General features: G+C 57.2%; 3 protein-coding genes across 10 annotated transcripts; 1 reads left to right on the forward strand and 2 right to left on the reverse strand.

Moving 5' to 3' along the window:
- The first annotated feature begins 1910 nt into the window (after positions 1-1910).
- On the forward strand, positions 1911-6722 carry EIF5A (eukaryotic translation initiation factor 5A). Its single transcript, XM_070389386.1, has 6 exons — positions 1911-2094; positions 3954-4139; positions 5312-5416; positions 5640-5771; positions 5867-5940; positions 6098-6722. The coding sequence occupies exons 2-5, from the start codon at positions 3975-3977 to the stop codon at positions 5927-5929; spliced, it is 465 nt and encodes a 154-aa protein (XP_070245487.1). The 5' UTR covers positions 1911-2094; positions 3954-3974; the 3' UTR covers positions 5930-5940; positions 6098-6722.
- A 185-nt stretch (positions 6723-6907) lies between these two features.
- GPS2 (G protein pathway suppressor 2) lies at positions 6908-9651 on the reverse strand. 2 transcript variants are annotated; one of them, XM_070389384.1, is made up of 11 exons: positions 9506-9651; positions 9152-9314; positions 8723-8832; positions 8539-8651; positions 8308-8387; positions 8146-8228; positions 7800-7953; positions 7618-7707; positions 7440-7519; positions 7260-7355; positions 6908-7086 (listed from the first exon to the last, which is right to left on the reverse strand). In XM_070389384.1, the coding sequence occupies exons 2-11, from the start codon at positions 9243-9245 to the stop codon at positions 7003-7005; spliced, it is 984 nt and encodes a 327-aa protein (XP_070245485.1). In that variant the 5' UTR covers positions 9246-9314; positions 9506-9651; the 3' UTR covers positions 6908-7002. The 2 variants fall into 2 exon arrangements, with proteins under 2 accessions (XP_070245485.1, XP_070245486.1); XM_070389385.1 differs by having other exon boundaries at positions 9510-9624.
- Positions 9652-9791: 140 nt separating this feature from the next.
- On the reverse strand, positions 9792-21758 carry NEURL4 (neuralized E3 ubiquitin protein ligase 4). Of its 7 annotated transcripts, none has more exons than XM_070389379.1 (29): positions 21378-21758; positions 20021-20465; positions 19760-19825; positions 19313-19611; positions 19029-19140; positions 18852-18940; positions 18031-18103; positions 17617-17881; positions 17217-17398; positions 16842-16927; positions 16561-16735; positions 16272-16470; positions 16105-16181; positions 15886-15964; positions 15399-15574; positions 15180-15308; positions 14604-14749; positions 14276-14500; positions 14080-14178; positions 13837-13998; positions 13477-13641; positions 12766-12924; positions 12236-12415; positions 12009-12096; positions 11809-11916; positions 11555-11699; positions 11292-11404; positions 11044-11209; positions 9792-10484 (listed from the first exon to the last, which is right to left on the reverse strand). In XM_070389379.1, exons 1-29 carry the CDS (start codon positions 21657-21659, stop codon positions 10280-10282), a joined length of 4695 nt encoding a protein of 1564 aa, XP_070245480.1. In that variant the 5' UTR covers positions 21660-21758; the 3' UTR covers positions 9792-10279. The 7 variants fall into 7 exon arrangements, with proteins under 7 accessions (XP_070245480.1, XP_070245481.1, XP_070245479.1 ...); XM_070389380.1 differs by having other exon boundaries at positions 15180-15311; positions 15405-15574; positions 21378-21756; XM_070389378.1 differs by having other exon boundaries at positions 15180-15311; positions 21378-21756.
- Between the last annotated feature and the right edge of the window lie 387 nt (positions 21759-22145).

Raw genomic sequence — 22145 nt, forward strand, 5'->3', positions numbered from 1 at the left:
CATGTATGCACCACAGTTTGTTTATTCATTCATCTGTTGACGGATATTTGCGTTGTTTCCACCTTTTTACTACTACTGAATAGCGCTAAGTACTTTCCTGCAATGATTTGAGTACCTGTTCTTAATTTGGGGGTAATATACCTAGGAGTGGAATTCTTGGGTCATATGGACATCTTTGAGAAGAGCAGGAATTGGACTTTTAAACAATGCCTCCAGGAAATTTGTTTTTTTTCCCCAAAGGAAATGGCAGAAATTTCAGAAAATTGAGTGGGAGGATTTGGGGGTGATAGTACAATGTGCTACGTAAATGTATTAATTCAAGCTAGTGTTCGTAGTGGAGAACGCAATGGCACCCCACTCCAGTACTCTTGCCTGGAAAATCGCATGGACAGAGAAGCCTGGTGGGCTGCAGTCCATGGGGTCGCTAAGAGACACGACTGAGCGACTTCACTTTCATGCATTGAAGAAGGAAATGGCAACTCACTCCAGTTGTTCTTGTCTGGAGAATCCCAGGGACGGGGGAGCCTGGTGGGCTGCCGTTTGTGGGGTCGCACAGAGTCGGACACGACTGAAGCGACGCAGCAGCAGCAGCAGTGTTCGTAGTGCACATCTACCGTGTCACATCTTAAATAAGAACCAGATTCAGGATTTTGGATTCCAAGCCCAGCTATTTAGTTGCTTGTCTTGTTCCACAATATTGTCCACCAGTCTACGGAAGCAAGCAAGGTAGCCACGAAGGTAGTGCTGAAAACCTAGAAACTAGAGGTAGACGACTACAAATTTTCGGGAAAAGCAGCAGCTTTCTTCCCTAGAACGAAGACCAGAGAAATTCATTGCGAGTTTCTGGTTTCATGGTCACCTCTTATGAAAGGGAACATCAGTGGAATTCGATATACCACACTTTATAGAGAATTCTTTTCTAAGGGTGTGTGCGTGCGTGCGTGTGAGAGTCGCTCAGTCGTGTCCGACTCTTTGCGACCCCATGGACTATAGCCTGCCAGGCTCCTCTGTCCATGGAATTCTCCAGGCAACAATACTGGAGTGGGTTACCATTTCTTTCTCCATTTTCTTAGGGTGCTCGTAGACAATTGTTTGGAGACCGCAAAGGACAGCTAAGGGAAAAGAGAAATGCCATGTAAATCTTACTCCAGGATTCAGGAGAATTGCCTCTATGGAAGCCAAAGGGACCAATACGGTCTAAGAATTTTAACAAGATGGTGGCTGGGACGGGGCCGCTCTATCTTTCCGGGTGAAACTCTATGGCAGAGTAGAGGCGCACAGTTTTAGAGAAGTGAAGCTGAGATGGGTGGTAACTCGACCACACTAGCGCGCGGGGAAGAGTGAAGCGGAAAGAGCTCTCTCGCGCATGTCTGGAACGGGGGAGTAGGGGGAGAGGGATGGGTTTTGCGACAAGGGGCCCACCCCACAGTACAAGTTTTCTGAAACGTGTGAGTCTTTCAAGTCCAGCTAAAGTCGAGGTGGGGCGTTTCCTAAGACGCATGCGTTCTAGACAAGACCAGCGATACAGTGGCGTGGTCTTTTCAACGCCTGGCGTACAGACGACGTCTGAGGTGGAAGGGGCGTTCAGCATTCCCAACACGCATGCGCCTTGAGGACGGGGCGTTTCCTTCAGAGGGTGTGGAGCGTAGGACTCTTTATCGCGCAGGCGCAACGATTGTCCGGTAGGGCTGGTGGTCTAACACGGGGAGGGCAGAGGAGGTAGAAGGGATTAAAAAACCGGATGCGCCTGCGCGTTGCCTACTGGTGGGACGAACTTAGGATTTGTGAGGGGCGGGTTCACGTATGCGCGTCATTGGATGGGTAGGTGGGAGGGAGGGTGGAGAGCAGGGAGTATCTGTGCGCTTGCGCAGTGCGGGGGTGGAGGGCGGAGGAGATAGATAGCACGCTTGCGCGGCTGTCACAGGGCTGCTTGGTTGGTCAGTGGGGAGTCGGCGCCTGCGTACTAAGACCCGTGTGCAGCAGCGGCGGCGGCGGTAGAGGCGGCGGCGGCGGCGGCGGCAGCGGCAGTGGGCTCGGAGGCAGCGGTTGGGCTCGCGGCGAGCGGACGGGGTCGAGTCAGTGCGTTCGCGCGAGGTGAGAGCGGGCAGCGCGCGCGTGCGCGGAACCTTGACTTGGGCCTGGGAGTAGAGATGGAACTGCGCGAGGGTCGGGGAGGGGGCAGAGGGGAGCTGCGGCTCCGCCGCACGGGGTTCCGTCTGCGAGCCGCGCGAGGTACGGAGATACTTAGGCGCGCGACCCGGTTGGCGCGCGAGGTGACGGTTGGGGCTGGTCGGGTGACGTTGGAGCGACGCAGGGCGGGGGACGGCGAGCCGCGAGGCCGCCACGCGGGAGAGGCCGCCGGGCGGCCACGCCAGGGCGAGAGCCGGGGGCCAAATCGGCCCGCCGGGGTAAGGGTACCTGCGCCGTTGTGAACCGGGAGCCGTGAGGCCACGTGAGGTGGGGGAGGGGGCTGTTCGGTGAGAGGGCATGGGGGGGGTTGGCGGCTGGCGGGGGGGAGGGGAGGCGGCGTGGCTCCGGCCTGGCGCGGCCTTTGAGGAGGGGGCAGGCTGCAGTACCGGAAATGCCCCCTACGGGAGGCTGTCCTCGGGGTCGGAGGCCGCATGGCCGAAGGTGGACGGGGGCCGCATGGCAGCGCGGGGACCCCTCCCCCCAGGTCCCGGCCACCGGAAGCCCCGGGCGGCCACATGGTGGGCGGGAGCCGGCAACCCACGGCGCGGAGAGAGCTGGTCTTCGCAGGCGCCTAAGGGAGCTTGGAATTTTGAGGAGTGGGAGAGGCCGGAGGCCCGGATCAGGATCACCTCGGAGAGCCCGCTGTGGGCATATGTTACGGCTCCCCCCACCTCATGGATCTTTGGAGCTTTCCCCCTAGCCCTCCTGTGAAGTGAGGCGGCCAGCCAGGTGTAAGTGGCGCTCGTCCGTGCTGGGAGGCCAGAGAAATGGGGAAACGGAGGGCGATTGGACGGGAGCCCAACTCTTCTCGGACGTGCCGACGGCGCCTTAAAGTCCCAGGCAGATGAGTTACCCGCTGTGATAGGTGCTCTTCACCTTGTCACTGTTCTGTCGTGGTGTCTGACCTGAGAGTGCCTGGTTTTAGGGTCTTTAACTCTGCTAGCCTAGTATAATTCATACTACTCACTACTACCAGCCTTTTGCTTTCATTTTATTGTCATTCACCACTCCCCACTCCCCCACTTTGTACTGACTGTACAGGCCGGGCCTGAAAAGCCGACAGGACTGATGCATCCTGGGAAAAGTGGGAGGGCCCTTGAGAGGCTGGGTTCCTGGGTTCCCTTTGGGAAACCAGAGGTGTTTGGCAGGGAGATCAGTTAGAAAACAACTTTGCTTTCTCCCTCTCGGCTGCATCTGCAAATGCATGTTGGAGAGGCGGGAATCCCCCAAAGCGGCCTTGTGGTTTCCTGTACCAATGACGGGCTCTTGTGTGGATAGAGTGGGGGGGGTGTAACAGAGACGGGTGGGGCTCCCAGTCCTCCGGTCTCCACCCCCTCCCCCCCTACATTAGCCCCGCCTTTTTGCTGGCTCATAGCTGCTCACCTAATTATAGCCCTGGTTATGTGTGGGGAACAGGGGTGGTTGGTTTCAGTGGCAAGTAACACCTGAGTCCTCCCTCGACCAAGAATTAGGCCTTTGCCCATATCAGAGATTTGGGATCCTAAATTCCTGGAGCTTTTGGTATTTCAAGCCACTCTTTTAGCTTTCATATGGGGTGGGGATCCAGCTTATCTCCACTGCCATACACACCAGTTCTTCGTATTTTTGATCTAATCAGCATTTAGTCTAGAAGCTATTTTACGTGGGTAAAGGGATAAAGTGCTGGGGGAAAAAATGAAGCAATGTTTCTAGAGTGGAGTGGGATGGATTGGAGACCGTATTAATTCTTTCCTCACTGACCCTAGTTCTCTTCTTGACTCTAGTTGGAATCGTAGCCTCTTAAAATGGCAGATGATTTGGACTTCGAGACAGGAGATGCAGGGGCCTCAGCCACCTTCCCGATGCAGTGCTCAGCATTACGTAAGAATGGCTTCGTGGTGCTCAAAGGCCGGCCATGTAAGATTGTGGAGATGTCAACTTCTAAGACCGGCAAGCACGGCCATGCCAAGGTTAGAATTTCATTTCTGTACCTTGCTTTCCCCACCTGCTGTCGTCAGTGCTAGCTCTCTATCTTATTTAGCTCTTGTATTACTTATTACCATCTGGCTCCTGGTGGTCAGTACTCAGCCTTGGACACCTTTTTCAACTATTGCACCAGCCTTCAGCTTCCTCCTCGGTTACCCTCCTGTGCCCCAACATCCTTGGAGCCCCTTCCTTTCTCCATTTTTGTGTGTCTCCAATTTTTCTTCGTGGTCCTCTATGCTCTGGCTGTTCAGTTGCTCTGTTCTTTTTCCTGGCCTTTGCTTTTTGTATTTGTCTCTCTGAGTCTTTGTAGGTCCTCTTGTTTCCATTAGTTTGTCCATGTTTTCTCCAGTCCTAACATAAAATGCACCCCTCCCCTGGCAGGGCACCAGTGCACATCTCTGCACCTCTGTACATCACTGCTCCACTCTCCAGGTCCAGCTTTCCCATCACATCTCTGATGCAAGGTCAGAGTGCCTCTACCTGCCCCCTCTTCTTGGAGCCCGCTTGCTTACTTGGTCAGCATTTTCCTTACAGCTTTCCTTGTAACTTCAGACTCCCCACCTCCCCCCCACCCAAAACTTCAACCTGATTCATCTTTGAATTTCCTCTGCTTTTGTTCCTTAATCATTTTTTCTGTTTTCTATTGACTTGGCATTTGTCATGGGTTACCTCCAAATGTCTAGATCATTCTTTCTGGTTTCCTTATTTCCTATATGTGTAATTCTGCTCTCTCCCAACTCCTTTTTATTTTCAGCTCTTATTCCTTCCTGTTTTTGAACTCTTTTCTTCCTACCTTCCAAGTTCTCGGCCTTTTATGCTGATGTCAATAAAAGGTCTTGTAAACTTTTACCTAGGTTCCTCCTACTCCCCTAGAATCTTGGTCTCTTGTTAACGTTTTGATAGCTTGAGGTAACTGACTGCTCCAAGGCTGCCCTACAACCTCACCTGTGTGGTCAGCTGCAATTTCAGTGGTGGTCTTTTGGCCTCAGGCTCTTTTTAGAGCCCTTTAGTGAGCCTTTTAGTGTTTTCCTTTTTGAGTTGATTGGTTCAATTCCAACTCTTCTTTGTCCTGACAACCTAGTGTGACTTCCCCCCACCCAGCCAGGGATCTCCTCCATCCTAGAGTATAATTGGATTTCTATTTGATGTGATGTAGGTCCATCTGGTTGGTATTGACATCTTCACTGGGAAGAAATACGAAGATATCTGCCCGTCAACTCATAATATGGATGTCCCCAACATCAAAAGGAACGATTTTCAGGTATGTAGGTGACATGATTGTAGGTGGGTTAGTAGTAGCAGTTGGCAGGGGTGGGGGCGGGCAGTAGAAGTTGATACTGACCAAAGACCTTGTGCTGAGAGAAGGGAGATGGGCAAGAGAGGGTATTCGGTGTTAGCTGTTTGCCACCCTAGTTTGCCCATCACACCCTTCATCCTCAGGCTACTTGGGCCTATCTTCAGCTTTCTTCTCTGTCTGCCCCTAGCTGATTGGCATCCAGGATGGATACCTATCACTCCTCCAAGACAGTGGGGAGGTGCGAGAGGACCTCCGTCTGCCTGAGGGAGACCTTGGCAAGGAGATTGAGCAGAAATACGACTGTGGAGAAGAGATTCTGGTATGGTGCTCCCAAGTTTGTACCCAGCTTTGTTCTTTGTGCTTCTTCCCCTGCTTTGCACTCAGACATGACTCCCCTTCCCTGTGCTTTCCCAGATCACGGTGCTGTCCGCCATGACAGAGGAGGCGGCTGTTGCAATCAAGGCCATGGCAAAATAACTGGCTCCCAGGTGAGTGTGACTCCCCCCTTTCACATACTTTATCTCCATCAAAGAGCTAGATTAGCCTTAATGGCTTATTTTCTGCCTCCTAGCATGGTCCTGCCCCCTCACCCTTTTCCCCTGTGAAGGTTTACCCTGTCTTACCTGGTTTCTCTCTCTTACCCAGGGTGGCTGTGGTGGCAGCAGTGATCCTCCAGCCTGCAGAGGCCCCCACCAGCCTGGCCCAGCTCTGGCCTGGCCCTTGGCTGGACTCCCCCTACACGATTTATTTGACGTTTTATTTTGGTTTCCCCTACCCCTTCAATCTGTCGGGGAGCCCCTGCCCTTCACCCTGCTCCCTTGGCCAGGAGTGAGTGCACCATGGCCTTGGTGAAGCTGCCCTCCTCTTCTCCCCTCACACTACAACCCTGGTGGGGGAGACGGGGTGGGTGCTGCTTGTGGTTTAGTTTTTTTTTTTTTTTTTTTAATTCAATCTGGAATCAGAAAGCTGTGGATTCTGGCAAATGGTCCTTGTGCCCTTCCCCAATTCTTACCTAATCTGACCCCTTATTTCCTCCATAGCCCTCTATCCCAAGCACCACCCCCACAGACTGGGGACCAGCCCCCTCCCCTGCCTATGTCTCTCCCCATCTAAAGATGGGGAGGGAAGAGGAGGAGAGGGGAGGGGACATGCCCCCTCCTCAGGCATCTGGGAGGGCCCTGCTCCCATGGGCTTCATCCTTTCCTGCGGGCTCTCTCCCCGACACATTTGTTAAAATCAAACCTGAATAAAACTACAAGTTTAATATGAAGTCCCCAACTCAGCTGCTTTTTCTAATTAAATGGGTATTTATTTGGAAATCTGAAGAGTACAGGTTGAATGAACTCTGCTGCTGAGTTCATTACAACCAACCCTGCTGTCACTCTGTGATTCCTGCCAGCCACTGCCCACCCTCTAAACAGTCCAGTGGGAGGCAACACAGACAGCAGCCAGGGGCAGTGGCAGGTAGATTTTATTGGCCTGGTACTGGGACACAGGGGATCCTCCCCAAGGGCAGAGGTTGGGGCCAAGGCTGAAGATAAATTTGATGGTCACTTGTGGTAGAATCGTGGGTTCTGGCTGTGCTGGATGAAGGGGAGCCGAGGGCCAGGCTGGCTGGTGGTTGCAAAGCCCGACTGGCAGCAGTGATGAAAGGAGGGCTTTGTCAGTGTGCACACCCTCCTGTCTACTCCACACCAGAGAGCCACCCCAGGGAGGGGAAGGGAAAACAGGGTGGGGGTCGTCTATCCCACCCAATGCTGTTTCCCTGCAATGCAGGGATTCTGAGGGGCTTGATCACCACCCTTACCTTTCCTGCTGGTTGCATCTGCACAGGGAGCTGGGGTGAGGCCAGGAGTCCAGGGGCGGGATGCAGAGCTTGGGGATGCATGGGACGCAGGGAGGACTGCAGAGAACAGTGTCAGCAACTGAGGCAGCCTGAGGCTCCCCTTAGCATAGGCAGCCCTTGACTTTTCAAGGCTCTACTCACTGAGTCAGAGAAGCCAGTCTGCTGGTTAGCATGTTCCATCTGCTTTTGTAAGGACAGGGCACCACCAGGCTGGAGAAACCCTAGGTGGGGAAGGAGGAGTGTGAAGTGAGTAGAGAATGGGGAAAGGAGAAAGGCAGGACGCATGGAACTGGGCCCCAGCACGGGGTGTTCCCATCACCTGTCTGGGTGGGCTGAAAGTGGCTGTGCACGGCGTAGGGCTGTGGCTGTGGCTGAGACAGGTACTGCACTGCAGGAAACGCGGAAGGTGCTGAGGAAGGCAGGAGACCATTAGAACCTCCTTGTAGCCTGTTCAACACTCCTCGCTTTGGGTCTTGAGGAAAATTCCTCTTCCCACCTCACCTCTGAGCTGCTGACTAGGACTGTAGGCAGGCTGCGTGGGTCCATAGTGAGGTGGGGGTTGAGCAGTCCCATAGGCACCACCTGGGCTACCTTGGAATTGCCCATGTTCCGGGGTCCCTGCGAAAGCAGCTGCTGAGCCGACGTAGTGCCGGGTCTAAGAAGGAAGGATGAGAACTCACTGCCTGTAAACTCCATGAAGCAGAAATTCAAGTGACTGCACCCCCATTCCCCCTATTCAGGATGTAGACACACTCAAAACTTGAGTGCTGGCTGGTGAAGATGCTAGGGTCTGGGTGGAAGTAGGAAAAAAAAATTCAGCCTAGACACCCAATCTTCCTGCTCTTACCGTAAGCACCTGGGGTCCAAACATCTGTTTGGCTCTGTCAGCTGCCATGAGGGTGCCTGGGCGATTGTGTCCTCCAGGGCTCCCTAGAAAGGGAGAGGGGTGCTTCATGATGTTGCAACTCCCAGGAGGGCCCATTCTGACCAGTAGTTTCTTAACCCTCACCCTGCATGCTAAGGAGGTGAGTTCCGGTGTGAACTGTCAGGCCTTGCTGGTATGCTGCTGATGTCAGAGTGGTCAGGTCACTGGAGCGAAAGGAAAGCAGGTCAAAGACAAGTCTGTCGTGTCCCCACCCCCACACACTCCCCTTCCCATATGCCATTAAACACTGGTCTTTTGTTATCTGATCCCTGTTACACTTTGGCCTCGATTTTATTTTTAGCTCTTTAATCTCACCTCTGCTCTTTTCGCCTCCGTTTTTCTTCCTCATGTAAAACTTTCTTGAGCTGCAGGAAAAGCTGATGCTTCTCTTCCTGTAGAGCTAAAAGCTTCTCCTGCAACTTCAAGATCTGGGGAGGGGGAGAGAAGATGAAAGGAGAGCCAAGAGACGAAAGAAGGGAGAGATGGAGGAACTGCTTACTTGTTCCTTGGTCTCCTCTAGTGACATTCTTTCTTCCATCTCCTTTTTCTTCCTTCTCTCTTGCTCTTCCTTCATCTTCTGTTCCATCATCTTGTCCACTTCTTCCTCCTCTGGAATAAGAGGCAGAATGGGCAAGCAGGGTGTTAAAATATTAGAACATTAAGAACTGAAGACCAGCAAAAACTGGTTATTCCAGTGCTCTGGAACAGGCTTCATCACTGTTGGGGGCTGGAACGGGGAGGTTTATTAGGTGCTCTCCAAGGTCCTTCCCAGCTCCGGGCGTGGGCTGTTTAATTCCCACCACCATCACCACGGGGCTAGCTGTCCCTCTGGCTTCGGCCGCCATGCACTGGTCTGCTCACGGGTGGGGGTCACCGTGGACCGCGGTGCGCCCGAACCGTGCGTCCTCCCGTTTTGGGCCCGGCTCACCCTGCCGCTTGCGCTCTCGCTCCATCATGATGTGTCGGTGCAACGCCCTGGCCATGGCGTTGGACAGCTTCGGACGCTCCAGAAGCGCAGGCATGGTGCTGCTGGGGACGCTCGGGCCGTGAGCGCCCGGCTCTGTCGCTGGCTGCCAGACCTCCGGCCGGGCCTGCGGGGAGGCGGCAGCTCAGTGGGAGCGCGCCGGGTCCAGGCGGAAGCCGCCGCCAGCCGCCCGCCGCCCCGGTCACGTGTCGGCCGCCCGGCCGGGCCCGCAGCGCGGCACTTTCGCGTGCGCGGGCCTGGGTCTCGGTATCCGCGCTCCCGCCCCTGCCCGCCACCCGGGCTCCCGCCCCACCCTACCCGCCTTATCGTCGCTTTCTCTGTGGCCTCCCGAGCGGCAGGGCCGCGGCGTCACATCCGGCCGCTGGGCCGAATCCTTCCGGAGTCGGGCCGCCGCGAGCTCGCTGGTTGGGCGGAGCGGCGCAGACGGAAGTGCCGGTGACGGGTGCCCGTGGCGTCCAAACCCCCCCTATATGCCCCACGAGACTCCCCAACCCGGCCTGCCCAGCGGGCGGAGCCCCTGAAGTTGGCGGGGCCGGGGCTCCTCCTGCGGGCGAGAGGCACGCGAAAGAGGGGCCGAGGCGGCTGCTCTTCGACTGCGTTTATTGGCTCCTTAGAAATCAGAGTCAGTAACAACTGTACAGAGGCCCGAGCCCCGGCCCCCGCCTTCCCCACTCCCGCCCGGGCCGGAACAGCAGCTTCGTTGGGGCACGGGGAGACGCCTCTGGGATTCACAGTAACCAGGGAACAGAAACGGAAATAAATTAAGTGTATGGGGGAGGAGTCGCGGGGAGTCATGCTCCCCAGATCAGTGCATGGAGAGGGTTTCCCGGGGTCTGCGGCCAGGCTCCCCGCTGCGCCCTCACCTCGGAGGGAGGGACGTCCCCTTCCAGCCGGGGCACGGAGCCAAGCTCCGCTTCCCAGCTAGTCTGAGAGCCTGCCCACACGCTCCTGTGCATCTGCCAGGCTGAGCACCATGCATGTCGCGGGGCGCTGGAATGACCTGGAGGCAGTCATCATTCCGAGTCCACGGGCCGAGGCCCAACTGTGCTTGTAGTGGTGCGGCCTCGCCCCTCACTCCACCCGTACCAGCAGGGCATAGAGGAGCGTGGCCCCTTTCTCCTTGGTCACCCACTCAAGTTCGGCTGGGCTGAAGTGAGGATCGGGAGGCTCTCTGAGGGCCGCAGAAGGGGGTCCCGGGGTGTAGGAGCCAGGGCGCACACACACCTGGAACGCCACCTGGGCCTGGTGCGTCCGCTGGGATTTGGGGTCCCGGAATCTGTCACGTAACAAGCAGAAATAGGGCAGTGAGGCCTCTGGCCCCAGTACCTCTGCCCCTTGGCACCTGCAACCACCTCAATTAGCAACAGGCCCTGCTGTTCCTGGTAGTCACTCCTTCCTTATAGGGGCTTGGCTGCAGCCTCATCTCTACCTGAAATGGTATTCCTCCCAATGCCTGCTTGACTGACTCCATCCTGCCCAAGTCTTTGCTCAGATTCACCTTCTTAGGGATATCTACCTGGACTACCCTATCTTGTGTGCTCCAACCACACTCCTGATCCACTTCACTCTGCTCTACTTTTCGCTTCCATAGTACTTACTTGTCACCTTTAAAAATACTAAATAACTATGGATAAACATTGTAGAGCAAGAGAGGACATAAGTTCCACGTGACCAGGGTTCCCTTCTTTGTTCTTTGTGATAGAACAAAATAAATGGCACTTGTACAAAGACTGTGAATGAAGGGCTGGCTGGAGACTGAGGCACTAGGGAGACAAGGTGGACAGGAGGGAATCATGGAGACCCATGTGGCCCTGGGGCCCCTCCCGTGTACTCACTGCACTTTGGATGCCAGGGTCTCAGCCCCAGCATATTGGAGGGAGGGGGAAAGCAGCACTGGAGGGGGCTGCTCCTCCCGGGGAGGCGCACAGTTCTCTCCAGGCTCCTCAAACCCTGTCCCAGGCTCTCCCTTCAAGGGCCGGCAGCTCAGGATGGAAGCAGTGCCTGCGAGGGAGAAGAGCTGGGTCAGGGTGGCCCTCCTACCACCCACAGGCCCACCTGCCCTGTGTCCGCTGGCGCTACGTACCTGCCCCCAGCTCCCCTCGGTCCAGCACCCTCCGGACAGCCGCCACATTGCTTCCATGGTAGGCCATGTGCCACTTCTTGGTTAGTGTCCCAGCCTCCAGGCGGGGGTTCACCCTAGCAGGTGGACAGACAGGACAAAGGTTACTGGCTCCCCAAGGTCATTCCCCAGACAAGAAGTTTTGTTTTCTACACACCCTCTCAGGACCTTTTCTCAGGGTGGGTAAAGGATAGTGCGGGAGGCGCATAATCCTTCCTTCTACATACCTGAGGTTGAACCTGCACCAACCAAAGGGCAGAGCATATTCACGGGGGGGCTCCCCTCGGCGCCTGTGGGCCTCATCTCCTCGAAGTTTTCGGCAAGACTCACAGTAGCACAGGCTACGCTTCGGCGGAGGCATGAAATAGTCCTCTGTGGAGAGTGAGCAGCAGACTTTGTGGCATGGCCCCCACCCTGGGGCTCAGCCACAGCCCAGAGCTGGGCCGGGAATAAGGGAGGTTCTGGGGGACTGGGGACTCACCAGGAAGCAGCAGCAGTTCCTGGAAACGGGAGCAAAGGGCGTGATACTCGCAGCTTTTGAGGGGGCTAGTGGTGGGCGGTGGGCCCCAGCACACACTCTCCTTGATACCTGAGGGAGCAGAGTGGGCCCATGTCACAGGGGCTGGAGCCAGAAGTACAAAGTCAGGGTGAGGTGGGCCCTGGCCCCTTGGGCTGGCTCACCATCCACCATGTCAGCTTTCTCCATGTCCCCTTGGGTTCCAGCACTTTTCCCACTGGCAGCCCCTGGTTCAGGGCTCACGATTGTCACCTGCAGAGAAGAGGGGTGGTCAGTCAGGGTGTGACCAGCCCCCAGGGCCTGCTGATCCCTTCCATGAACTACTGGCTTCCCCTTTCCTGGGACCGCCCAGCCTCCCAGGTACCACTCCTCTCCTCCCACGGCCACTCACCTGCTCACACTGCCCATAGAGGTCCACGAGCGCATGGCATGGCTGGGGGACATCTGGCACAGCCACCCCCTGGTCCATCCCGTTGATATGGAGGTGCAGCCCCCCAGAGCTGTCCAGCCGCAGTCCCAGGATGGTGCCTTCTGGACATGTGTCCAGATTCGGCCCAAATTTCTCACAGATCTAGGAGGAAAGATCTATTGTCTTCAGGGAGATCAAACTCCCCACTGGCAGCAGCCACCGCCGCCCTTCACTAAGCTTTGCAAGTCCCTGGGTTTTGCCTCTACCCTTGCCCACTGCTTCAGTTACCTAAAGTCCACCTTCCCTTTCCCCCTTGTGACATTCTCAATGGCAGGGATGTCAGAGGAGGCAGTGAGCCTGAGACTGTCCAGGTAATGGCACTCACAGCTCTGCCCACCTGCTACAGGGCCACTATACACCTGTGCTCCTACCTCCAGGGCTCGGGGCCCCTCTTCTCCCTCAGCCAGCCACTCCCTCTGAGAGGCAGCGCCCTCTCCCTGCTCCCCACCCACCTTGAGGCCATTGTGGAAGACCCCTCGGCCCCGCAACAGCCAGGCTGCCCGTTTGAGGGCACAGGCAGAAGCAGGGAAGTTGAGCCTCTCCGGTGGGCAGGTGATGACTCCCAGGACAAGGGAAGATGTCCACTGCCGGTTCAGGAAGTCTATCCGCACCTGGGGAGAAGGCAACTGCTTCACAATCATAGCCTCCTGCGAAGAGGTCCCCCATCCAGCAGGACCGGGCTCCTCACCCCTGCCAGGGAGAGAAGACGGCACCCCAGAGTGCAGCCTGGGATGCAGCCCGTTCTGATACCTGGAGAGACCCGAAATGGCCAATTTGTTTGTGTCCTTCCCTGTTTCAGCCTTGGTCTTGCTATAAAGGATTCTTGTCCCTGGGGATTTCCTTCACCTGCCTAACTGACATCTTCGCAGCATAATGCCCCCTCCCCTGGAAAGCATGCCCCATTCCCACATACAGGATCAGGAGCCTTCCTGGCCTCCCCAAGCCCCTCCACACTGTTTCCCTCATCACAGCCCTCAGGTGGGTACTTCCTGGAAACTGATCTACAACTCCCACCACAGGATATGAGCAAACACCCAGAAAGCTAAGGGGCATGCATGCCTTCCACTTCACCCTCCACTTGGGGAAAAAAAGCCTTTCTACAGGAGAGTTGGCCCTGGGTCACCTGGAGCAAGAGGAGCTGGGGATAAGGAGGTGTAGCTCACCTGGACCAGCAGCTGGGGCACCAGGGGCTGGTTGATGACAACTATGCCCTGGTTGTAGCTGGCCACTCGTGTGGCTGTACGGTTCCCATTGGACAAGAGAATATTCTTCCCATGGTTCTCCAGGAACTCAAGGGCTGTGGGCATAATGGCCACTTGGTTCTGGCCCTGGTAAGGAGGAGAGACTGAGCTGCTGGGAGTGCCGACTCAAAACCGAAGCCACCCCACCAGGATGGACATAGAGCCTGCCAATAAGCCTCTGGCCATCCAGGACTAGATCAGGGAATCCGAAAATGACCTGGTGGCTGATGGCCCACCAACAGTCCATCCCTGAGCCCAGTGGTTCCTGCTGCCACCTCTTACTTCCAGGCCATGCTCCTCGCCTTCGTCGTCCTCCTCACCCTCACTGCCGGTGTCTGAGCTGGGGGAAGGAGGCTGAGTGCCTTCTGGCTCATCCAGACGGGTGGAACTGACAATAGAGACACTCCGCACTGGCCCATATAGATCCAACACAGCCCACACACTCTGTGGGCACACAGACCAGAAGTTAGAAATTAGCAGAGGACCTTGATCCTCCTCCAGGTCCATGGAAGGTCTGGGGTCTACCTTGGCAATGCCGGTGGCTGCAGGACCCATATCCTCTCCATCTACCAGGATGTGCATTGTGTCGTCTGCCCCTCGGCGAATGCCCACACGGCTTCCCACCTAGGGCCAAGGCATGGCAAGGACAAGGGCTCAGCCCACCTCTCCCCGCTGCCCCCACTCCCAGGCCCACCTGCGGCCCCGGGGTCAGCTGCCTCACCCCCAGCCTCTCCAGGTTCCGGCCATAGTTCATCCTCTGGAGTTGCCCGTCGCGCCTCACTTCACAGCTGGACACCATCCAGGTGGTCTTTGTCCGGAGCTCTGGCAGGGAGGGAGGCAGTCCCGGGCCCCCACCTGCGCCGGGCCCCATGTCCCCAGGCGCTAGCGTGGTCAGCCCTAGGCGGAGGGAGCCGGCCCACTTCTCATCCAGCTCCTCCACCTTCACCTGGGAGACAGAGGAACCCTCAGCGCACTGCAGGAGGATGGGAAGCAGGCTGGCCCTTCCATGGAGGTTTGGTGGCCCCCTGGGTTACATCGCCACAGCCCACCTCGAAGATTTCCTCACTCTTGAGCTCCTTGGTGCTGAAGACGAGGCCATGGGCGTAGCCGGCTGCTCGCACTGCCCTCGTGCCATCTTCCTCCAGAGCGATGTTCTTGCCACAGATGCTGTGGAATCGGTGGGCCACGCCAGCCACTGTGGGAAGACAGGACCAGAGGAGGGGGAGGATTGGGGCAGCAAGCTTCAGAGAGGACAGGGCGAGGCTTTCAGATGCAGCAGGAAGTCGACATGATGGTCCCACCTCCGGTCTTCCCTCAAGAACTTTGATACCTCTTTCACCACAGCAGGACTCAGTCCCAAACCTGCCATGCCCAGCGATGGTGTCCCAGCCCTTTGGTGGCAGGGAAGCATCCAGGCCCTGTGTCCAGGTGGAACTTCCTCCCCTCTTCTTGGCTGCTCCCCACCAGGGGCTGAGCCCTCCCCCTTCCCCTTGGTCTACCACTGCTGCAGCCAGCCTGTCTAAACAGCTTGCCTGACCTGGAGGCTGCACCCCTCAGACCCACCACAGGCAGACAGAGCCCTTCCCCGCTCCCTCCCTGCCATCCTCCCTCTCTGCCAGCTAAACCTGGGGAATGCAGGGGGAACGACTTCTCAGTGGCGGAGTTGCTGGTCGCCAGGCTGTTGTCCATGGGGCCGGTGGCATTGGTGATGGACACTTGGACGCACTGGCCGTACAGATCCACTACTGCATACACTTCTGAGTAAGAACAGAAGGCGTCAGCAGCCCAGTAGCCTGGGATGGACTGGGCCGAAGGTGGCAGGTCGAAAGCCACAGAATAGTCACCTTTACCGGGAGGCAAGCCTGAGCACGCAGCGCCTTGGTCCTGGCCATTGATGAAGTAGTGCAGGTCGCCCTTGGCCGTGCGCATCATACCGATGCGGGCTCCAGTGCCCAGCGCGTCAAGATCACACCCGTAGTTGTTGCGCATGGTGTTCCCATCTTGCATGATGGCTGTGCCGCTGCAGGGATAACAGAACGGGTAGATCGGCCTCCCAGCTTCCTCCCCACACAGGCCTCTGCCCCATCTCTGCTTGTCGGAATCGTCCAGGGCCTTGGACTGTGATGTTAACCTGGGGTGTGAGACTCAATCTTGTCTCCTGCACCCTGGAAACCCCCCAGGCAAAAGCAGAAGCTACCCTAAGGGTCTACGGGGAGGGAACAGCCAGACCACCTAGGTCTGTCATGGTCTACACCTACCATAGGCCCCAAACCCTGCTTCCCTCATCCCGGCCAGCTCCACCAAGCTGGCTGCCAAAGCAGACAGCCCAACCTCAGCATCCATGTGTCATAGTCAATGTCTGTCATAGTGTTGGGGAATTCAAGGTCCTCCGGCCGAATAGCGGTCACTCCTAGAAGGAGGCAGGGGTGGGTCAGAGCCGAGTCCCCAGCCTCTGGCAGCCAGCACCTCCCCAGCACATGTATACGTACACACACACACACACACACACACACACACACACACACACACACACACACACACGCCCCTCACCAGCCTCAATGGAGCCTGACCAGCGGTCCACCATCTTCTGAATGACGATTTCAAACAGCTCGCCATCTCTCAGGGCTCTGCCAGGAGAATGGCCGTCAGACAGGCCCCACTTGGGTGGCTGATGCTGAGCAGTAGGGAAGTAGGGACATAAAAGTCCAGACACTGACCGGTTGGAGATGACAATGGCATCGTTGAACTCGCTGCGGCAATTGTGGCGGAGCGCAGTACGGCCCCCGTTGGTGATGACCGCATTGCTGCCATGCAGCTGGTGGAAGCGGAGGTCCGAGCCCCCAGCCCCAGACGATGGGGAGCTTGGAGACACCTGGTTGTTCCCCTCAGGGAGTGGTTCAGGGACTTGGGGCACCTCTGCAAATGGACATCACCCTTTAGGCCTACAATCATCTCTGAGGCCTCCCAAGGCCACCCCAGGCCCTGCCCAGCTCGGCCCTCACCCACGTCGTCCACAATGGTGGCCTGGGCCGCCTGGCCATAGAGATCCACTACAGCATAGACTCCTGGGGGCACATTCCAGGCAGCGGGACCCTGAGTCATGCCATTGACGAAGAAGTGGAGAGTCCCGTCCTCCCGCCGCACAACGCCCACCGTGTCCCCTGCCTTGGAAGAAGGGGGGCTGGAGTGAGGAGTCAGGCCGAGTTCCTGCCTGGGCTGGTCCTTCAGCAGCTCCACCTGGCCTGCCTCCCCGCTACCGACAGGTGCCAGTCCCCCCAGTCTCCCACCTTGAGTCGGTCCAGGTTGTGCCCGTATTCGTCCAAGATGGTCGTCCCGTTGTGCATCACCCCATTCCCTGTCATCATCCAGGTCCCTAGTGGACAACGAGTGGTAAAAGCCATGAAGAGGAAGCCAAGACTTCTTTCCTTTACACAGTAGTCCCCCAGTTACTTCCGGAAGCTACCAGTCCAGCCTGCCTTTTCTTCTCAGGGCAGAGCAAGAAAATTCTGCAGTTCTCACACCAACCACAGGCCCTATCCACGTGGCATGCCTCAGGCACCGAATGTGTCATCACAAACGTGACAAGTGAAAGAGGGTCTGGAAAACAGGGATGGTTTCCCCCCTAGCATCTTATCCTGGCCCTGCCCTTCCTGGGAGCTCACCAGAGCGCAAGTTGGTCATGGTGGAGGGCAACTGGAGGTAGGCAGGGTTGTGGGTGGTGACGCCAATCTCAATGGAGCCAGCCCACTTGTCCACCATCTTGTCGATGCGCACCTGGAACACCTCTCCATCCCGCAGGGCTCTGCTGCTCAGCACCACACCATGATTGAAGTCGTCGGTGGCACTGAGGGGATGGCAAGTGGGGACTCAGATCCCGCCACACACAGTGCCCCAAAGCTCAGCCCTGCAACGCTCAGTGACACCCACTGCCCAGGTCAAGCACCCACGGTCCACACTCCAGGAGGCCCCCCGACCAGACTCCCACGGCCTCCCATTTGCCCACCCCTCCCCCAATCCCCTCATAGCCCCTCCGCAGGCTTCTCCCCACCCCATGGGCCATACTGGGGCCTCAGGGCAGTGCGTCCCTCGTGGGTGATGGCTGCCTTCTGCCCACAGTTGGGGTGGAAGAGCAGGCGCTCAGGTTCTGCCTGGGTTGTAGGAGCAGCCCGGCGGAGAGCACCCTCAGGGGACAGAGCCCGCAGGATGGCATTGTTCCGGCGAAGGCGGTCACTGTGGTTGTTATTGTGGACGATGGTCACCTTCACGGCCATCCCATACAAGTCCACCACACCGTACACCACTGGGGGTGTCAAGGGGGTCGCCACACCTGCAGGGGTGGAAGGCACAGGGAATGGAGGAATGACGGCCGTCTCATTGTGCATGGGACGAGGGGAGAAGAATCAATAAAGGGAGAATGAGATAGACCCCCCTCAGTGAAAGCCCTGGCCCAGCCGCCCTCTCTGAGCTTCTCCTTACCCTGATCAATGCCATTAATGAAGAAGTGTAGGGCAGAGTTGGACTTCCTCGTGAGACCAATGTGATCACCCTCCTATTCAAAGCAGAAAAATAAAAACCTGGAATCTTTCGACAGCTAGGCTCCAGACTTGTCTTGGACACTGAGAACAGAGTAGTCCTCCAGCCTTCCCATCAACCAATGCGACAGGGGAACAGCTCCAACTGGTTCCCATGCATCTCAGACCACTCCGAATGTTCGAGGCAAGTCAGGCACTATGTTAAACTATCTTATCAACACCAACTCAACCTTCATGGCACTCTATCCAATAATACTAACAGGCTCATTTTCAGACATTAATAAAAAAAAAAAAAACTACCCAAAAAGATGAGCTTCTGGCCGCAGGTCACCACCACCAAAGGCCAAACTGAAAGAAGAATGGAACCCATCTGACTGCAAAATCTGAGTGCTTAACAGTTGGGCAGCCCTGCCTTCTCAGAAGGAAAAGTGAAAGTCAATCATTTGTGTCCAATTCTTTGTGACCCCATGGACTGTAGCCTGCCAGGCTCCTCTCTTCATGGAATTCTCCAGGCCAGAATACTGGAGCAGGTAGCCATTTCCATCTCCAGGGGATCTTCCCAAACCAGGGATCAAACCCAGGTCTCCTGCTTTGCAGGCAGACTCTTTACCATCTGAGCCCACCAGGGAAGCCCTTCTCAGAAGGAACCTTCAGACAAAACATAAAGGGCCTTCCTCCACATCAGAGAGTATGGGGCCCAGGCAGGACTGCTCGGTATATACTGGGGTGCCCCTGGAGAGAGGCCGGCGCTGTGTCCACCCTCACCTGCAGCTCATCCAGGCTGAATTCACAGTACTCCCGGCGGGTGCCCTTGCCATTGGTCAGGATACCACAGCCGCTCATCATGATGGTACCTGGGAAAGCAGACACCTTGGTTAGGGTATGGGCTCCCTGCAGCTTGGTGACCACAGGCCACGCCCCCACCATGCCAGGGGCTGGTACCTGACTGCAGGTTGGTCATGGTGGCTGGGTACTCCAGATTGTTGGGGTTGTGGGTGGTGACACCAATCTCAATGGAGCCTGACCACTTATCTACGAGCTTATCGATGCGGATCTTGGGTGGAATGACAGTGGAAGGGAGAGGGGAAATATAAATGCAGAGAAAAAAATCTCTCCACCCTTTGAGTTCCCTAGGCCACCTCCACCCTCTGCTAGCATTGGGGATCGAGCCCCATCTCTAGTTCCCAGAGGGTGAGACGCTGGCCAGGCCCCAACACCTTGCACACCTCAAACATCTCATTGTCCCGGAGCGGGCGATTGGTCATGACAACCCCGTTGTTGAATTCATCCAGGGGCCGGCGGCGCTCAGCTGTCTTATTATTGTTGCTGAGCTTGATGAGGGTTCCACACTTCTCATGGAAAAGGAGAGCATCGTTGGAGGTGACAATGGGCGAGGTGGCAGCACCGCTAGACCCCGGTGCTTCCCCTGCTGGGGGGGAGCTCAGGTTCACATTCAGGAGCCCCCCGTTGTACGCAGACAGGATGGCATTGCTCACCACCTCGGAGAGCTCCATGCCGGCAAAGTCTGCAACAGCGGGACACAGGAAGGAAGCGGAAATGAGTCTTCTCAGTCTCAGGCTCACCATGCTCTCCCTACCCCTCTCCTGAGGTCCCCCCCCACCCCGTCCACCTCATGTCCCGCTCCCCTTCCCAGGCCTCCCAGGAACCCTCACCATTATGCGACTCAAGGCTGTTAGGAAACGTCTCCGGTCGGGCCTGCGCTGGGGATACCATGAAGGCTGGGGACCAGGTGGAATGGGAGGGGAATAAGGGTTCAGCCCCTGCTGCAGGGACCACAGCCAAGAGACCCCTCCACTAGCCCCTGCTCTCCCAGCCCACATCCAGCCTCACTTGTCATTGCCCTGCCCCGCCCCAGTCCCTTCAGCCATTCCCTCTGCCCTGTCCCCCCACCACTGCCCTAGCTGCATTCTCACCTTCATCCCCAGAGGTCCCTTGTTCAGCCAAGGCAGAATCTTCAGCGGGGGCGGAAGGCTCAAGGGGAGGCGTGGGGCTGGGAGTAGGGGGGCTGAAGCCCGGCTCAGGGGGGAGCACAGTGATCTGGGTGCACTTGCCGTAAAGGTCCACGACGGCCCAGACACGAGCCGGAAGGCCCGTGGCAGCCACGCCGCAATCCCGCCCATTCACCCAGAGCCGCAGCTCCCCGGCAGCCGTGCGCTCCACGCCCACACGGTCCCCTTCGCCAAGCTGGTCAAGGTCCTGCCCATACTCCTCCAGCACAGACCGTCCATCCCTCAGCACCGAGCAGCCCGACACTACCCACGAGCCCCCCTTCAGCCCTGTAGCGCTGCTTGGGAAGTCCAGCACATTGGGGTCCAGTGCCGTCACCCCAATCTCAATGGAGCCACTCCAGGAGTTGACCTGTGATGGGGCGGTGGACAGTGGCTCAGGGTGGGCTACGAATGGGTCTCCCGCATTTCACAGGCCACTGTGTCCCCCTCTTCCCACCTCTCAGACAGCTAACCGGGCTTTGCTCTCTTGAAATACGAGGCATCCCCAATCCAGAGATCCAGTCCCACAAAGTATTTTCTGGACTCTGGTCTCAGGGAATGATTAGACTTGCTCTCCTTTAGTAACTCTCTTCTGTACTCTGGGTGCACGCTGTCTATGATTCCATGCTCTTCCCACGCTGGCTCACCAAGCTGGCTAAATTCCCTGGCTCCAGGCTCCTGCCATCTCTAACTGCTCTGGTCTCTGTGGCTCCTCAACCAAATTCACAGCTCTCCATACTTGCTGGTATATTGCTCGCTCTCTCTCTCTGGGCCTCTCTCCTAGGCTATGGCTGCACTCAAACTCACTCTCCTCCCAAATTCTACCTCTGTGCATCTGGCATTTCCGCCGCATCACCGCACAGGCACACACATCTCTTGCTTTGAGTATCTCTTCTCACCCATCTTTCTGTCCCCTTCGGTGTGCTTTTGTTCTTCAATGGTTGTTCTTTTCTTGGTTATCTCTCTTCTTCCATCACATATCTGACATCTCTCCATCCTCCGTCTCCCAGAAATTATCCCAGGAGCATTGTTCTCTAATCATTATAGTGGGTGGGGCCCCGTGTCCCTTCCCTGCTCCTAGATCTTGACAAAACTTAAGCTCTCCTTGTCTCCTTCTCTTTGTGACAATGTTTCCGCTTCATGCTCCCTTCCTGCTCATCACCTAGTGTTCTGGCTAGCAGTTCCCTCTCGGTAGTGGGCTACCCTAGCTGTCCTCCCGCATCGCCTTCTGGTCCCCTCCCACCACCCTTCACATCTCGCTTCCGCGGCCCCAGCTCCGCACCTTGCGGTCGATGCGGACGGTGAAGACGCGTCCATCGCGCAAGGGTTCCCGACTCAACACCAGCCCGTGGTTAAACTCCTGGCCTGGCTGCTGCCGCCGCGCCGTACGCCCACAGGCCGACAAGCTCACCAAGCGCCCGGTGCGCGGATGCAGCTCCCCGCTGCTGCCCAGACTCCCGCCGGACCCCGGCCCTGGGCCGCTCCCGCCGGGGCCACCACCCCCACCCGGCCCCGGCCCGGGGCCTCCCCCGGAGCCCCCATTCCCACCCGACCCCGCCGCCATCGCCGCTGACACCGGGGCCGCGCGACAGCCGCGCTTGGCGGCACCGTGGCAACCGCGGTGCACGGACGCCCTGGGGGAATAGGACTCGGGGGCTGGGGCCAGATATGCTTTACGGCAGTGCCGGGCAATAAAGCATCCCGGAGTAGGGAACTAAGGACTACTACAGGGGGAAGAGAAAGGACGACAGAGTCGGGCAGGTTTGCTTTACGGCACGGGCGAGGTGACGGAGTGGCTCCAGAGGGGCGAAAACGGGCCGGGAGCTTTTGCGACAGTAAAAGAAACGACTGCCGCAGGCACTTTTACGACTTGGGGGTGGTGCCCAAACACTTTCAACTTTGCGACACCGACGACCCTGCCTTCGTTGAGGACAGGCAACACTTTGAAATATTCGCTTTACGGCAAGAGGAGGCGGGGTCTTTCCTTCGCTCCACGCGCCGCGAAGCGGTGTGAGCGGGCCCTGAGCACATAGAGGTAGCTTTGTAAATA

Source organism: Bos mutus, chromosome 19 (genome assembly GCF_027580195.1).
Source record: "Bos mutus isolate GX-2022 chromosome 19, NWIPB_WYAK_1.1, whole genome shotgun sequence".
In the NCBI taxonomy this organism is placed as follows: domain Eukaryota; kingdom Metazoa; phylum Chordata; class Mammalia; order Artiodactyla; family Bovidae; genus Bos; species Bos mutus.

Coding starts and splice junctions, on each gene's coding strand:
- EIF5A (XM_070389386.1), top strand. CDS start 3,975: ATGGCAGATGATTTGGACTTCGAGACAGGAGATGCAGGGGCCTCAGCC. Junction 5,417..5,639: donor TCAAAAGGAACGATTTTCAG/GTATGTAGGTGA, acceptor GTCTGCCCCTAG/CTGATTGGCATCCAGGATGG. Junction 5,772..5,866: donor ACTGTGGAGAAGAGATTCTG/GTATGGTGCTCC, acceptor GTGCTTTCCCAG/ATCACGGTGCTGTCCGCCAT.
- GPS2 (XM_070389384.1), bottom strand. CDS start 9,245: ATGCCTGCGCTTCTGGAGCGTCCGAAGCTGTCCAACGCCATGGCCAGG. Junction 7,356..7,439: donor AGACTGGCTTCTCTGACTCA/GTGAGTAGAGCC, acceptor TGTTCTCTGCAG/TCCTCCCTGCGTCCCATGCA. Junction 7,087..7,259: donor AGATGCAACCAGCAGGAAAG/GTAAGGGTGGTG, acceptor CACTGCTGCCAG/TCGGGCTTTGCAACCACCAG.
- NEURL4 (XM_070389378.1), bottom strand. CDS start 21,659: ATGGCGGCGGGGTCGGGTGGGAATGGGGGCTCCGGGGGAGGCCCCGGG. Junction 15,575..15,885: donor TATGACACATGGATGCTGAG/GTTGGGCTGTCT, acceptor TTATCCCTGCAG/CGGCACAGCCATCATGCAAG. Junction 11,700..11,808: donor GGAACTGCTGCTGCTTCCTG/GTGAGTCCCCAG, acceptor CACTCTCCACAG/AGGACTATTTCATGCCTCCG.